General features: G+C 29.9%; 1 protein-coding gene across 4 annotated transcripts; it reads left to right on the top strand.

The window, feature by feature from the left end:
* The first annotated feature begins 3,559 nt into the window (after positions 1-3,559).
* On the top strand, positions 3,560-17,347 carry LOC133693285 (agamous-like MADS-box protein AGL19). Of its 4 annotated transcripts, XM_062114497.1 has the most exons (10): positions 3,584-3,696; positions 3,833-3,937; positions 4,164-4,358; positions 7,905-7,986; positions 8,415-8,476; positions 8,564-8,663; positions 15,804-15,869; positions 16,396-16,437; positions 16,561-16,602; positions 16,896-17,347. In XM_062114497.1, the coding sequence occupies exons 3-10, from the start codon at positions 4,177-4,179 to the stop codon at positions 17,037-17,039; spliced, it is 720 nt and encodes a 239-aa protein (XP_061970481.1). In that variant the 5' UTR covers positions 3,584-3,696; positions 3,833-3,937; positions 4,164-4,176; the 3' UTR covers positions 17,040-17,347. The 4 variants fall into 4 exon arrangements, with proteins under 4 accessions (XP_061970458.1, XP_061970465.1, XP_061970481.1 ...); XM_062114474.1 differs by lacking the exon at positions 3,833-3,937 and having other exon boundaries at positions 3,560-3,696; XM_062114489.1 differs by lacking the exons at positions 3,584-3,696; positions 3,833-3,937 and adding an exon at positions 3,959-4,055.
* Positions 17,348-18,298: the final 951 nt, after the last annotated feature.

The raw sequence follows: 18,298 nt of genomic DNA, 5'->3' as shown, positions 1-18,298 counted from the left end.
AAATTGAAATGGCATAAAAAAAACAAAAAATGAATCTTTGCATGTACTTTACCCTCTGATTCTCCAAAAAAATTACCCCGATCAATTCATCCTCTTTTACACACTGAACTAAACAACCGACCCATTTCACCCAAAACCTACAAACGGCTGACACCACGGGATCTCACTAAATCGACCACCATATAATCCTTCTATCCCCCACAAAGATCAAAATAGCCCTAAATAAAAGTTGTTAGGGTTAACAATAACCCATGAAATCAATTTGAGAGAGAAATAGTTTCAGACGAGAAAGTGTGTCTAATTGGATGGTTTGTCATTTCAGCAACTGCATTGTAAAAATACCATCTATTTGAGTGTTTTTTTTAAAAAATTATAAATTCAAAAAAACAAAAAGTATAGTATTTTATAAAATGATACACAATAACTTAGGTGTGTTGGAATTAAAAAAATTATGGTATAATTAGAAAATCAAGAAAAAATAACAAAATTGTTGATAAAAATATTTCATTGTGGTTTACTGATGAAGAATTTTCTTCAATAACTTCATAACCCAATAATAGTGGAAATTAAGAATTAGTAAATTGACATTATATTATTTTTAAATAGAATGAGGAAAAATATTAGTTTTTATATGTTTTACTTTTGGAATCAAGTTTTTGAGAAATTGTCTTTTTAAAACAGGTTTATTAAACATCTTTAGCTATCCCTCTCTATGCTTGAGGATTGGAATAGCAGTTGAATATACTGGAAACTGGGTTCGATGTGTTTTAGGGGTTTTCCATCAAAGTGAATACAGATCCATTAGCAGTAGCATATCAAGAAATTATGCGAGCCAATTTCTTCAAAATTATTTTAAGAAAAAAAATTGAACATCGCTGATGAGACCTTCTATTAGAAAGAATATTAATTTCATCGAAAATTTTATCGGCAATTCTAATTTTTATAATTTTTATTTTATCAGCAATTTCATTAATAATTTATATTGTTGATGAAATATTTTATTCATAATTTTGTAGGTATTAGAAATTACTATAGAATTGCTGATAAATTAAAAAAGTTAACGAGCTATTTTTCGATGATGGTATTCCATTGACAATTTGTTATACCAATGGGATTTTCTATAAATGCTTATGGAATATTCCATCAACATTTTCTAATTTTCTAGTAATGTGGGCAATTTAATGCATACCAATTATTTTATGTCAATTTTATAATTAAATTAGGAAAATTTATTGTTTATAATTGATAATAATTAAAGGAATTAATTTATGTTGAATAAGCTTTAATTAAAGAAATAATAGATAATTAGTTGGATCCCATTTAATTTAAGTCAATTATGGGTCTTGTTAAAAATTCATGAAAAATTAAATTAATGTTTAATTGATAACAATCAGGGTATTGATTAAATTTATTTATTCTTGAATCTAGTAAATAATGGGTATTTAATTGGGTACCAATTATTTTATGTTGAAAATTTAGAAAAAATTCAATTTATATGGAATTGATAATAATTAGAAGGTAAGTATCTTTTAACTTATAAAGTGTTTGATAATTACTAGGTTATGAGTTATACTTTTCTAAATTAGAAGAGTTGAGTTACCTTGAAATTACAGGAATGATGAGTTATTAAGTTATTAGCTGGTTTGAATATGTTAATTATAATTTATTTTTAATAAATAATTGAATTTATGTTTGATAGTATATTTTAATTTTTAAATTGTATTTATTGTTTCAATTTCAAGCAAAATTCAACATGAAGTTTGATTGGATAGTTGTCGTAGGAATAACTGTAAAATTATATTAGATTTTCAAAGAATATTAGTTACGTTAAAATTAGATGTCTAAAGAATCTTTGTTGGTTATTCAATTTTTGAAAGAAGTTTTTTTTTTATTGTGATTGTGAGTTTATTTTGAATAATTATTAACTTTGAGATTATAACAAACAAAAATTAAAAATTAAAATTAAAATATCAATAAAATAATTTATAATACCCTCAAAATGTCAACGAAATATTCCGGCGGCTCTGTCCGATTTTCTGGTAGAGTGCCAACTGCCAACCGTGGTTAAAAATCCATACTTGTAAAGAATCCATCAAGCATAAAAGGTCTGCGTGCATGGGCGCCGTTTCCGACTCTTCATATAGAAAAATTTGATGCCCGTAAAAGGACATTTTACTCAAACAACATTAATGAAAACAATTATTTCGGTTTTGAACTAGTTTAACGTTAACCACATGTCATGAATTGCTACAATTTTGTCAAATTCTTACTGTTTTTTCCCCCCCTTGTATTAAGTCGTCACTTTTGCTATTACGTACAAATTAAGATCATTGGTGTATTTTAACTAATCTTAAGATATGGTTATTTATTACAAAAACACGTATACAGACAGATCAACTATATATACATTCAACAAGAAATTAACTAAGACGCCTTTTATATTTACATATATTTGAAGGGATGTTCAATGCATCTTGAAATAAAGTAGTCACAAAGATGAAGTGAGAAGTAAAAAAACACCACAAGCCCCCCTTTCTTGAGCGAAAGAGAGGGATTTCAAGGGAAGGAGGGTTGTAGAGCATAATAGGAGCCCAAAAAGCAGAGAATTAATAGGTGGTGATGGACACTATCTAATCAACTTTTGCTAATGACAACCATGATTAGATAAGCTAATTAATTGCTGTTAAATAATGAGTGATCATCGCTAACACACGATAGCAAGGGCAAATAATATATATGCAAGAAAACCCACAAAACGGGAATTCATGCAAGAAACGGGGGCGGTTGCAACCCAAATAAGCCAATGAATCAAACAAAAAACAAAAGGATAGAGAATAGTGCGAGGATATTATCCATCCATTCTTCCTTCCATAACTTTAATAAAGATGGACCTAGTTAGGAAAAGGCTAAACCATGCATTATAGGGATGGTTATTTTTCTCCCAAGCAATTATAGGATAGGTTAGCACACTAACACTTCATTAGCCTTGAATATGCTCTTAGATCAACATTGATCTTGTGATGATGATCACCAAGATCACAATCATCCATGATAAACACACTTGCCCTTCATCGACTCAGGCCGCCTCCCGTCAAGGCCCAGCGACATATCAAGGGTCCCCACAAGACCCAGAGGAAGAAAAAGGGAAACACAGAAACACTCTGTGGTGCACAAAACCCCACAGTAACTCACCACCTGGAAAAACACACAAAAAAAGTAGGGGCTTACCCACGTGACAAGCTGTGCTGGGATAAATCGATTGGCTGAGCATTTATGTCATTGTACGGAACAACACTTGACGTGTCTCTCGCCTTGTACGGACCGAGGGTATGGTGTCCCGTTAGGTGCCCAAGTTTTCCATGCTACCCAGCTTTGGAGGCGTTTAAGAACTTGTCTGAGAGAAACTGGCAACCGACAGGAATGCTCACTGTCTCGCAATTCACATGGGGGGGTTGCCCCTTCATTGGATACCGGGAATGGGAAGTTGTCAGTCATACTTTATGCCAGGTGTCACCACATGACAGCATGGTATCACATTCTTGGTGCATCTAACTTTGTTGCTTAATAGAGTGGTGGTAATAATGGGAATCACATGTTGTTATTTTTTGCGTTTAAATGCATTATTATTCCCTGTTTTTCTTTTTTTGGGAGGTGTCTGTTTTTTTCCTCAAATTACCAAAAGAAGAAAGAGATCAGGTTCTTGATGTTGCTCTTTCTTTATTGTTTTTTATTGATTTCTATACCCACTAGGGTTATGTTGCTAGAACAAACTAGGGTAGTCACTCATCAATCTTTCAGCTAATCTTTCCTCTGATGATGGTATTCTCTCTAGGTTTTTTATGATCTTTCAATTCTCTGTACTGGGTCTCTTGAGATTTGAAACTTCACTAGCCAATATCTTCCTTGTTTTTCTTCTTCTTAACTGCTGCACATAAAGGTTAGTTGTCAGGCATTTCCTAATTGTTCGGATTTGGTTATCCCCTTTCTACTTTTGGAAACATTAAGTGGGTCTTCCCTGGTTGTTTGCAATCTTTCATGTTGGAGTGTATCAATCAGTCAGTTTCACTTCACAGATACACCAAATCTGCCATTTTGATTTCTGGGTCTCTCCATTTTCATTTATTTCCTTCTCTTTTTTTTTTTTGATTTATTTCTTCTTTTAGGTGTAACATAAAAATGGTGAGAGGAAAGACTCAGATGAAGAGAATAGAGAATGCAACGAGCAGGCAAGTGACCTTTTCAAAGAGAAGAAATGGACTGCTTAAAAAGGCCTGGGAGCTATCAGTTCTTTGTGATGCTGAAGTTGCACTTATTGTTTTCTCCACTAGAGGGAAACTCTATGAGTTTTCCAGCTCTAGGTACAGTATGCTTAATTTTTATTTTATTTCTTACACGAACATATATACTTGTACTACCATATGTTTTCTAATTCTTATCTCACGGTTTCTTAAGCATGTGATGATGCATTGAATTGTCCATCTCAAGAATTTGATCTCAGTTATAAACTTGTCTGATGAAAAAATTGATTGAGATTTGATTCTAAATCTTTATAAGGTCCACCAGCATGTTAGATAGGAAGCAAAGCAAGTACTACTATAAGAGTACGAGCTCTCAGGCTTTATTATCTGTCAAAATTAAAGGGTCTGATCTCACCTATTCTTTTCTTTAGATCATAAAAAATCTAACCTGGTGTTTTTATTCTGTTGGGTTTAATGTTGATTTGTCATTATCTTTCTGGTTTCTGCTTCCTAAATATTTTATGTGCTGGGCTTTTATATATTACCTCTTGGGTCCATCAATGTCAATCTGTGTTTGAAGACAGGTTAGAGATAGATCTTAATAAATAGAATTGTCCATTAGGGTTCAAGTGTTGGATCTATCGATTCCTTCTTTTCCAAATTCACCTGGAAGGAAACAATGATTAGGAGTTCTTCCTTGATTTTCTGCTATATATACTTCTAAATTAAACAACTTCTTAAGCTATTCCTGCTTCATCAAGAACTACAAACAGTTTACGTACCCTATCATGTCAGTGACAGTTAGCATTGAACAGTAGCATATTTTCTTTTTCATGATAGAATTGATGGAGATCATATAGATGATTTGTTTCGTAGAAGTCTAAGAACTCTAGCTGAGCTACAGGAGACCTTTAAAGGTGTCAATGACTGATAAAGACTGACAATACATTTATAAATATCATGCCTAAGACCATCTAAAAAAAACATTGGAATTTCATCTTTAACCAGGTAAAAGGAAAATATATATATATAATAAAAAACAAACTTGGAATCTAGCTGACTGTTGGAAGGTGGGGGGTGGGGGAGCTTGAGGGCTCTTAGATAGAGGTGTACTTTGTATTTTTTACCTTACACGATTTCCTGCCCTGCCATGTATTTATTTTGCATTGCTTCCGAAAAGAAACGTATTGCTTTCTCCTAGGTAAGCACTGTGATCACAATATATTGGTAAAAGTTTTCTTGCTCTTGATGTTAGTTTAGTACTTATGTGTAAATGTTTGATTAGTGACCACATGCATATATACCCAGACCTATTAAAATATTAATGAAAGGGTAATTTATCAACTCAAACGAGACTTACTTCCCAATAACCTGGGTCAAGCCTAGTGAACACTCATTTCTCTAGGTATCAAATCTTTACTTGATTAAAATATAGACTATGGTTTTCAATGTTGCTGGTTTCGCTTGTGCAAAAGAGAAACTTTCTAGGAATCATGTGGATATGCCATCTGTTTATCAGTCTTGCATGAAATAGTTGCTGCAAGCTAATTCAAGGTCTCTCCTGCTTTGCTGGGTCAGGTGCTAGCGTAATTAAGAAGCAAATGTGGCTTTGTTTTGTTTCTGCCTTTGGGTTGGGTATATGCTGAAATAACAACTCATATCCAATATCAAGATATATGGCTATTGGATAACTGCGCGCTCTAATTACCCTTTTTTTTTTCCCTCAAGCTTTCTTCCAAAGTGTTTTATTTTTTATTTTTTATGATTATCCTGTTCTTACAATGTCTTTTGATTGCAAAAAATAAAAATAAAATAAAAAAGGGAAAAACTTCTGCGATTACTTCTGTCTCATATATGATGATTTACTATTTACTTACTCCATGGCAGCCAACAACAAAGCCAAACAAATCCCAACCCTTCAACCAAATCCTAATCATATCCTATCCCTTTAACACAAGTTGTATGGTGATCCAGGTCTCAGAATAATCAATTCTTTTATGCTTTTCTTCCATCAGTTCATGCTTTATTAACTAGGATATAAAGGGAAGAAAAATGGTTTCATTACAATAAGTAGTACTTTGCCACCAATTTTCTGTATGATATTAGGTAAAACTCAAATAATTTATATTGTTCTTAATGGATCCTGGAGAATATAATAAATACCATTCTTTGAGGTGCAATTAAAGATTAAGTGAAGTATGCAGGATAGAGTAGGAAATTGAAGGAAAATATAGAAAATAAGATAGATAACCACTTAGAATCTACTAGGACAATCTTTGTGAATCCACAAAGAAATTAGATCTATTAAAATATCATAGAACTAGCTTCCATGTCAATTGAGACTAAATTCTCTTTCCAAATTAATGATTTTAAGACCCTCCTCCATATCAATCGAAATTAAATATATCCTCGTTTTTAAATAATTTTAAAGACGCACCCCTCCACATTGGTACCCTAAGGAAGGTTATTAACTCTTTACTCTCTAATTCAACCATAAAACTAACTTAAAAAGCAATGCATAAGTATGATATACTTAAAAGAGAGAGAGAGAGACCTTAAATAGGAAATAAACTAATACTCTTATATATATATATATATATATATATATATATATATATATATATATATATATATATATATATATATATATATATATATCAAATAGGAAATATATAAACCTCTTTATTTCCTATTTTAAGGTCTCTCTCTCTCTCTCTCTCTTTTAACTATATCATACATCAAAAGTTTATTAAAAAATGTAAGAAAATCAGTTACAAAGATAAAAGGAAAAATAAATAACATAAAACCTCTTAAAAATAAATTCATATAACATCTTATTCTGCATCATTGAGATTTTAGGTTGAATGGCCTCTTGATTTAGTTTAAGAAAATGACGAGGAGTTTGAATCCTATGATCTTAATTCTTTATCTAAATTATATAAAAATCTCAAAAAAAAGTTTCATGGTATGGATGTGCAACTTTCACTAGTTTAACACTTGAAAGGGAGTGCTGGAATTAAAAGTAACACGAGTCATTTTGTTGAACCTCGCCTTACACTTTCTACTACATCTATATATTAATTGTTTTTTCATCCATGTATTAATGAAATTATGTTCACTATATATTCGAGATCCTCATATTGAATCTGATTCATTTTCCATGAGTTTAAGCTTGCTATATATATATTTTTTTAATTTTATCATCATTAAGAACTTATTTATGATTATGCTAATGCACCATGTTTTCCATTGAATGCACGTGCATGAGAGATCTTCACCACATAAAATGGTTTACTCTTATTTGACATAGAATATATGTCAATGAGAGATCTTCACCTCATAAATCATGAATATGTGACTTTTCGGTCGGAATCCTGAATTAGTTTTAACGTTCTCTTCGGGATGATAACAACCATGTTCTCATCCCCCTATTTCAAATGTTCAAAATAGGCGGCTAAACTTCGTGATGACTTGTGTGTCTTTCTGTTGAATCAATAGTCATATATTAAAAGGTCTTTGATAACCTGAGACCTCCTTTTAGAAGTGAATCCAGTGTATGATCCTGTTTTCTTCGTAGTGATGATTTGCGGATATTTGTTGAACTATGTTCAAATAGTTTCCATCTGCTCCCTTATTTTCTTCTTGTTCTGCTATGGATCTTTCCAGTATGAATAGGACGATAGAAAGCTATCAGAAGAGAGCCAAGGATGTTGGAACCAGCAGCAAAATGGTTAAAGACAGTATGCAGGTATAAACCAATTAGCTCTCGTACAAAATTGAAAAAGAACATGTAATATGAACTCTTTCCCATTTACTCAAACTGTGTGAACTGAGGAATCAAATTAAAGCCAAGACGTACGTTAAGGTTAATATAGCTACCAAGACATTGCTGTAACGTAACATGAATTTTCTATATGAAGAGCACACCATCACCCTTCTTTCCTGAGATATGCTGGCACAGGGAAAAAGAATTTTAGTGTGTTTGATGATCATAAGGCAAACTTTGGCCATACCAAAGGCTTCAATGTGAAAGCATATCATTTTCTGTATATTCAATAGTATAAAATGACATTAATTAGCATATAGGATATTTCAGAGGAAAAAGAAATGCAATTCCATCCTTTTCTTTTCTAATGGGCTGTGTTTTTCAAACGTAGTTGTTAATTTTGCATGCAGCCTGTGAAGGAAGATGCATTTACGTTGGCCAAGAAGATAGAGCTTCTTGAAGTCTCTAAGAGGTTGGAGGCTCATTTTGAAACTTATTGACCCTAAATTCTTCAATCTTTGTGCTGGAATGAACAACTAAAAATTAAGATAATTTGCAGAAAGCTCTTAGGAGATGGGTTGGAATCATGTTCCATTGATGATCTACAACAGTTGGAGAATCAATTGGAGCGAAGCTTAACAAGAATTAGGGCAAGAAAGGTATGTCTAATTAATTAGAGCACATCGTATTTAATTTCTTTAAGTTATTAAGACAATATCAATTATGTGTTTTAAATTGTAATTACTGGAATTAGGTAGTGCCCATTCATTTGGCATTCATGTTGCAGTTGGTATTTTGAGGCGTACACCTTTTCAGCTCCAAACGCCGAAGTTTCACCCATTTGGTTACCAAATTCTGGGCGTGATCACGCCTATCCCATAATAAAAAAAATAAAAAACAATCTAAATATATAAATTTGATTCCTTTTAAGACATATTTTTTGAGAAATTAGGAGTTAATCTTAGGAGGTGTTTGAGAGTGTAGTTACGGATGTTTTTTAAAGTGTTTTTACTCAGAAATAAATCAAAATAATATTTATTTATTTATTTTTGATATTAATACTTTAAAACGATTTAAAAATATAAAAAATATTTTTTTTTTAAAAATAAATTTTAACAAACTCTGTTTCGGCCACACTCCTAAACAATAGAATTCACTTTTGAAAAAGTATATAAAAATATATAGAATTCAGTTTTGAAAAAGTATTAATCCGAAACCAAAAGTAGGTTAGTAATTCAGACAAATAAAACCAAAAGTAGGAATACAGATCTACACAAACCAAAGAAGCCTAACATTTTATATATTTGATAATTTTTTAATTATTTTTAGCTCAGTGAAGTAAGATTTGAGCATTAAGAATTATGATTGCTACCTCCATTCTAAAATTCAAGGCCGAATAGAACTCTCAAAAAGCACCAGACAACCAATCCAACTCCAACATCCACCCGCCTATGCTAGGTCATGGCCTCAGAGGCTAGAAAAACATAACGTCCTTAATTGGTCCGCCTATCTAAGTATTGACTGGGCTTGGTCCTCGGCGTTTATACTTTTGTTTCGACTAATTTCAAGATGGAATCTTCTACCTTTCAGAATAATAATAGAAAATTAAATTAAATTTAGTGCGAACCTTAGGCCTTGTTGTTAGGCCTGATATGGTAACATTTAAGTGTTTAGGTTAACCTAGCTATATACGCTTGCTATTCTGAAATGCAGCCAACTTCTCAACATTTTGAGACGAATTAAAACAACAGAAATAAGCTTAATCCTCTGAGAAAAAAAATTAAGTCAACAAACAGCACAATCAAAATGGATTGACGAGTAAAAATGTGATAAGCCTTTGATTAAAGAAAATGGGAGGAGGTAATGCAACAAACTGAGCTCCAAAGATTGATGAAAAGGCAAGAGGAATTTGTGCTCTGAAAACTCTAGGCACTTTATTTAATTAATTACAGTTCAGTATTTTGTGTTTTTTTTACATCATTCAGTTCAACATTCAATCAAACAAATATATAAGGAATTAGGGGCGTGAATCTCTCTGTTAATGCTCTAAGGATGGATTAATTGCGAACCCTTTTTGTGTTTTATTGGTCAAGTCAATCTAAAAGTCATCGCCTTTCCTCTTGATGTTCTTATATTTATGCTCAGCGATGATGATAATAATAATCAAATGGGATGGATAACTGACCGATTCGATTTGAATGGATAAGTTCTTTAGAGCAAAAAATGATTTAAGAGTTTTTATGTTAATGCTCAGGGATGATAATAATGTTGCCTATACTGTCAGTCAATATAGTTGTATCCAATATTCATAACTTAGTTTTATCCATAATTATATATAAAAGCATAAATCACTTCTAAGAAAAAATATTACCTATTATAATATTGATATAACATCACAATATATTATTAATGGTTATAAATAGCTTCCTCCCTATCTCTAATTAAGAGAAAGATCAATAGAGATAAAAACTTTTAAAAGAAAGTTATTATTATTAAAAAAAATTAGATTTTTTAAATAAATCCCAAGATATAAATTAATCCTTAATTTTCATTATTTTCTCTTCTTTTTGTCAAAGATAAGATATTTTATTACAAACGAGTAATAAAAAATGAGTTCTAGGAGCTTCCCATTTTATAGATATATTTTTCTTTTGTTAAGCACGATTATTCATCAAATTATCACGACCATGATATTGCATATTCATGATATTGCATATTGTGGATAAAATATTTTATTGGTGTTTAAATATTGATTCAGTAAAAAAAAAAACTTTATTGATGGAAAAGGATGAAAAACATATAGTCAAAAAAACTTCTTTCATTTTATCATTGTCATGTTCATCATAATCTTCTTCATTTAATTAAAGCTTGTCGATCCCATTATCTTTATCGATTTTTGTATGCGCACTGGTTCTTAATATATCATTTAACCCTCCAACATCAACACCAACAATAATATTTTTAGCTACATGAAAATTTGATTTTTTTCTTCTAATTTGGTAAACGAAGCAACTCGATATACATCAACTAACTCATCAAGTTAAAGGACATTGTCTCCTGCGATTACTTCATTATTATCATCCTAAACAATTTGGACACAACTCATGAGTTTAGTTTTCATTACAAATAACCAATCAAACCTTATAACCATCATTTCTAAATGAAGGAGTGTATGTGTAATAAAATTATTGACATTGTAGAAAAAAAACAAAGACATCGTCGACGTTGCAAAGTCTAGCCATTGTATTAATCTCGACCAAACCATGATAGGGATCAAATTTTATTCCTTTATTAGAGGTATCATACCAATAGTATTTGAATAAAAAGACTATTATGCTCGCTATAATATTGCAATTCAATCAACTCTTATAACTTCCCATGATAAACAATTTCAAACTCATTAAAAGTTGATCCCATAACATAAACTTCACAATTATAGGTCTTTCTATCCTGACCATACTTTTCAATATAAATTCTTCAATCTAGATATGTCTGAAGCATATCCATATAAAAAAAACAAAGACTCTTAAGTCATTGGTAGACAAATAACTATGCATTATTATCTAAGGTGTAACTGACTTTGAACTTTGTGACCTGTGACTTATCATAAACCAACTTCATATTCTCACGGTAGCAAAATACAGGTATATTCATCCTAGCCTTCATGTTGTACTTAGTTTTCTCTTTCATGTCTATCACCATATTAAAAATATTTTCAAACATGTTCTTTTTTATATGCATGACATCTAGATTATGGTAGAGGAGATTAGTTTTTTTTATCCCAAAAAATACTTTGTTTTACCTAATTATGGGTTACATAAAAATCAGTAAACTCTTACTTACTAGATTGAAAATCAAACATAATGTCCTCGTACTGCGAGACAACGTCATACAATTTTTCACCCAATAAAATATTGACAGTGCAACATCCCTTTCAACTTTACCTACAAAGAAGTTATATATGTTCTTTCTATACTTATGATCGGTTGGAAAGAACCTGCAATGAAAAAAGAAAGAAAGATGTTTTACTACTATTTGTTAAGGTGTAGGTCTTGTTATTTTTTATACATTATAGGCATACTAATAATTTTCATGCATGCTCCAACCAGAAACCATCATATACACAGGAAAATCATTGATAGTCCACATTAAAGCTGTTTTCATATAAAAATTTTGTTTTCATGAGACATCTTATGTTAAAGTTCTGAATGACCATAACTGATTCAACTTATTAATCAACGGTTAAAGATAAACATATATATTTTTACCTGGACTATTAGGATCAAATATGCCCATAAATAAGAACATGAACTCCGATCTTATACATATCTTCGGTGACAAGTTGTAAACCGTGAGTATCAAATGGATTGAATCCATTTGTTTATAACCCAACACCTATGTTTTGTGGTTTTATTAAAAATTAAGAACACATCCTATTAAACTGTTTCTAGACTTCACTATCAAAAAGTTTCACCATGACTACTCTATCCAACACATTATATGAATGATGTCATTTCATGTGCTCATCAGTCTTTGGAGACATAGATAACCCTTGCAATCTAGGAGTAATTGAGAAGTATCTTAGTTTTTTATGTGCGACAAGAATCCTTCCCCTACCAGTTTTAGTTCATACCGAGTATGTCAACATGTTTTACACTCGATCAAATCTGTATTTTCACTGTAGTACAATATGTGAAAGTTCAGACACATGTCGATTTTCTAGTATTCTAGGCCAAGAGGTTTCATCATGGATTTAGCAATATAGAAGTTCTTTTCAACCCATTCCCTTCGGGTAAAATGTTTTTTGCTAATTCGACAATTCTGTTTTAATCGACCTCACTTAGCCTATAATTTGACTTGATGGTGAATACTTGTGCAATAACTAATAATTTATTATGATTTGTGCACCTATCCTACAATGATTCATTAAAATCTTTTAAAAGTTCAAAAAATCTAGTTGCGTCTGCATTTGGTTCTTCATATGAAATTGAGCATTCACCTGCATAACATTGATTCATCCTCATTGCATCTATAATCATATTCTTATAATGATTACTATTATCATTTACAACTCATTGCACATTACTAGAACTAAAAGTTTACCTAGCCATCCTTTCTACCATGGTTTCATAAGGAAAATAGGGTTCTTTGTAAGCAAATCAACATGAGTATTTCTCATGAACCTCTTTTTGTAGAAGATGCATTATAACAATATCTGGATTGAGAAACTTTTTATTTTTACATCTCTTATATAAACATCTAATACTGCTTCTACTAATATTTTTCAGATTAGATAGTGCGTAATTAATAAAACTCTCAATCCCATTACAATAATCCATTATGCATAACTCTTCGAGTGAAACTTGATACATACAAGAACGATCATCCATCCATTACTTATATGAAACTTATATAGAATATTGATGACAACATGTATTAAATACTAATGTGAACTAAACAAATTATCATTACCCAGTTAATTAGCTATTATTGGTTGAATTCAAAATTATTCAATCTATTTTAATAGTACCATTTAATGATTATCAATTTTCTCAAAAAAAAACCCAAATTCCTCTAAATTTACCTAAATTTTCAACTTAACAATAAAATTGATAAAATATGAAATGTACCCATTAAATAACTCATTATTTATTTAATTATAAAACACTTAAGTTACAAAATCAAACTCAATTTCATCAAATGATAAAAAAATATAATTTTTCAAAATCTCATACAAAATCTAACATAATCTAACATGTACAAATCATGTATTTATACAATAAATTTCTATAGAAAAAACCTATACAACAAGTTGATATTTTTATTTGTATTTGAGAATTTTTCTGGTAGTGCATCTCCAATCTATCCACATCTATGGAATGAACCTCCATTTGAAAATTCACAAGAGTAAAAAATATATATAAAAACTTAAAAAAAAAAGAGGTAAAGAGTAAGAAAACCAAATAAATTAGATATTATAAAATAAAAAACATCAATTCTAAAAGCATGAAGCCTCAATATGGGATTATTGAAAAAAGAAGGAAAAACGCTACCATCAAAGGCAGTAGCTAAGGTAAATCTTAAGAGACTCTCAGAACCGTAGAAATTAAGAAAGAGTAGTTTCTGTCTTGATTTCCGCTATTTTCTTATTTATACACCAAATAAAATTCAAAATAATACAAAATAAGCAATTTACATCATTCTTAAAATATATATTATCGTAGGGGCACTTTATTTTAACTGTTAAAATTCTAAAAAGACTTGAAACAAGCCAATAAAAATATAAAGTATTAAAATTAAAAAAAAAATTGAATCACATCAGAAATCATAAAATTATTGAGCTGAATCCTCAGTTCATTTTTTATGAGTTATTTTTTATTTTATGTTTTTACTCTCCTGGACAAACACTTATAATAAAGGCAATATTTATTAAATAAGTATTGTATAAGTTTTTTTTATTCATTTATGTATTGTTCATTTAAACTCATGATGTCACATATAATAGAAAATAGTGATGTATAATAAAAAAAAAGGTTAATAATATATAATGTTAAGTTCAGTTTTTGTAGTGATTATTTATTCTTAAGAGTTATGTATATTTAAATTTTGAAAGATAATTCAATTTATATCTCTAATATTTGCTTAAGTCCAGTTAAAAATTGTTGTATATGGCTAAGAAATTAAACAAATTAAATTGATTATAATTATCAAAATTTATGTAATATTATTTAAAAACAGAGCATGTTTATTTAATAAACGGTTCAAATATATTCATTTATAAATACTTCCAAAAAGTTTATTAGAAATTGAAAAAAAGGATTATAAATTAGCTGAACAGTATAGTGATTAGTTACTTGCACTATTGGAATTGAGGGAAACATGCCAAAAAAAGGGTCAACTAGAAGATGATGATTATCATGGCATATTATTGGTATTTGGTGTGGAACTAGTTACTTGCACTATTGGAATTGAAATATAAATTGTTGGCGTTTTCGATTTGATAGCTAAAAATTCTTGAACAGAAATTCTAATATACCAGATTAGAAAAATAGAAAAATATTGAAAATAATAAATAGATAAAATAATTATATATATATGTATATTTTCCCAAGATTTTATCTATAATTATTAATTAATCATATTGAGAGTTAAATGGATTACAATTAACCTATTTATGAGTCCTGTTAAATTTTAAATGGATTACAGCTAATCATTTTAATGGATAATTATTATCATTATTAAGTAGCCTAATAAGTTATTAAAATTAAATGAATTATTATTAAAAATAAAATGAAGCAGGTCATTTAAAAAAAACAATATATTTAAAAATATCTAAAGTTTTTTTGGTTGTATTATTACCTTCCAATGTCCTATTGTTTTTCAAGTGTTTTTTTAAGAGTGTTAGTTTTTCATAACTTCTTTTTGGAAGGTGCTATTTTTTTTTCTTATGAGAAAAAACACGCACTGCTGTCATTTTGTTATGATTACGGTCACGCTTTCCAAGGAATATCTAGACTTTTAGATGATGTTGGAAGTCTTAAATTACAAAATTTGAATTTGTTTTTTTAATTTAAATTAGTTATTTTGTGTTTTTAAATTATTTTAATATGTTGACATAAAAATAAAATTTAAAAAATAATAAATAAATTATTTTTAAATATTTTTATATAAGATTAATTTGAAGAGCAAGTAACAATTTCTTACACGCTTGTGCTGTGGTTTTCATTTATGTTCTTTTGTTTTTTTTACCCAGGAACCTATTCCTGAGGCCACTTTTAACAGAGGTTGTTTGTTTGTAGGTGTATGCATTGGCTCTTGCCTTTTTATTAATAAATCATCTCTCGTTTCATCAAAAAAGAAAAAAGGTAGCATGGTTGGATGGGATCTGCATCCACACTGAACAAAAAAGGATGAAGGAGAAAAAAAAAACATGATTAATGTGAATAATTTCGATACAAGTCACTTGGTACTACTGCTAAAAGACACAATAAGCTAGATGTTGGAAGTATATGACAAGAATATGTAACATCAATATTTTCTATCAAATTACTCTTCTTCTCTGGTCCCCATTTCTTTGATCTTGCCCATGTTTTGCATGAGCGCCATTCAGTTTTAATTATGATTGCGAAAAAAAAGTGGTTGTTTATAGTTTGCTTCATTTTAATATGTGCGTTAATGCGGTACGAGTTTTTGTAAAAAGGCTTTTTCAATTAAAAATTTATTGAATATTATGAGAGAAAACAAATTTCAATTTTAACTGCGGTGTCCTTTTGGGACAACCTTTGGATTTATAAGAGAAAACAAGAAGTTTTGGACAATACCATAGGACTAAAATTATTATTATGAGAGATTTACTGAATATTTAACTGTCTTTACTTTGTGCACTTGCAGAATCAGTTGTTCAGGGAGCAGATTGAGAAGCTAAAGGGCGAGGTAATTTTTCAGGTTCCATGCGTATTATTTTATAATACATGCTTGTTCAGGACTTCTTAGGCATAGATTTTGGTAAGCATTATCCTGATCTGCTATCATCATCTTTTGACTGACGTATCTCAGGAGAAAATCCTAATGGAAGAAAACACGAAGTTGAGGGAGAAGGTATATTACCATCCAGCTTGAACTTTTAGATCCTATACATTATCATGATCATCTCTGGTTGTGTTTTTGAGGAATGCGTCACCATTGTGTGTGGCATAGCACACAAGAATTTAGGAAATGTCAAACTTGTATAAAAGATCTATCAAGCTGTAGGACCAGTTCAGATTTTATGGTGCTCGTGGCCATGCTTGCTGTCTGTCCGGAGATCGTTCCTTCAGATCACAATAATTCAAAGACATATATATTTATTTATTTTGTTGGTAATAATTTTGTTTGATCACTTATTTTTGCAGTGTGGGATGCAACCACCGGACCTCTCAGCAACCAAGACGCCACAAATATTACAAGACCGCCAAATCATCGAGGTGGAGACAGAATTGTTCATAGGTCCACCAGACTCCAGAGACACGGCCTGCCTACAAAACCATAAGAGCTGATTAATTTGAGTTAAATAATTGCAGATTCAAATTTGCAATATAGTTCCAGCTTCCCAAGTGTCAATGGTGTTTTTTTTTTTTAATCATTTGCATCTGATAGCTATGAATACTGTTGTGTCTAATAAATTTTGCCAAAAGTATAACAACTAAAGGGCTTGGACAATACCATTGGGTGATGAGAGTCAAAATATGTCAAGGAAGATTAATGTAACATGCTGTAATGTTATATATAGCTCAACATTGATTCTGGTTTACTTCATAATAAGAAAAGCTAAAACATTTGGAGTACAATAATTTATTTTATAAAATATTGTAGTTTGCTACAATATTTATTCATATTTTTTTCTTAAATACATGGATTTTTTTTCTTTGGATTTTTATGAATTTTTAAAATTGTTTCTATAATTTCATTTTTTTATTTTGAAATGGTTGAGAATTTAGCTTTGTAATTTTATTCCTTTTATTTTGTCTTTCTATGAAGTTAATATGGTTTGTGGATTTGTAGAGGCAATTCAGGTTGTCCTAGTTTATGGATTTTATAGTTTTTTATTTAAGTGAATTTAGTTGTTTTATAGTCTATTTGTTTCTCATATTGTTCAAAAAAATAGTTTTAGAAAAAAATCATGTTATTAAACTTTATGAAGTAATAAAAAGGAGGAAATTACTGCTTACCCAACACCCATTGTATTGTGGATTACAATAGTAATTTAAATGTTATGCTTTTCTTTTTCTTTTGTTTTTAAATTTTTGTTATGATTGTTTTTCTCAAATCTATTTTTTTTTAAATTGAGATTGTTGAGAATTTAATATAGTAATTTTTTTTTCTCAAAAAAATAGGTTAGCTTATTTTATGAGTTTTTTACAAGGTAACTCAGATTGCCTCGGTTTATGATTTTGGTGGGTTGTTTATTTTTTTTCAATTGAACTTGATTTTTTTTATAATCTATTTTTTTCTCATATAGTTAAAAAAAATAATTTTAGAGAAAAATTATATTATTAAACTTTATAAAGTAACAAAAATTAAAGGGTATGAGGAAACTACTGTTCACCTACACACATTGCACTATGAATGACAATAGTAATTTATAGTGTTTTGCTTTCTTTCTTTTTTCTTTTTTCTTTTTTGTTATGATTTTTTTTTCAAAATTTTTTTTGTTGATTTCATCTTTTAATATTGGAATGGTTGAGAATTTAATTTTATAATTTGTTTCTTTTTATTTTACCTTTCTTTAAGGTTAGCATAATTTGCAGGTTTATCG

This window comes from Populus nigra, chromosome 1 (assembly GCF_951802175.1).
Source record: "Populus nigra chromosome 1, ddPopNigr1.1, whole genome shotgun sequence".
NCBI classification, from domain to species: domain Eukaryota; kingdom Viridiplantae; phylum Streptophyta; class Magnoliopsida; order Malpighiales; family Salicaceae; genus Populus; species Populus nigra.
The sequence above is the reverse complement of the archived record's forward strand: the minus strand, read 5'-3'. Positions and strand labels throughout refer to the sequence as shown.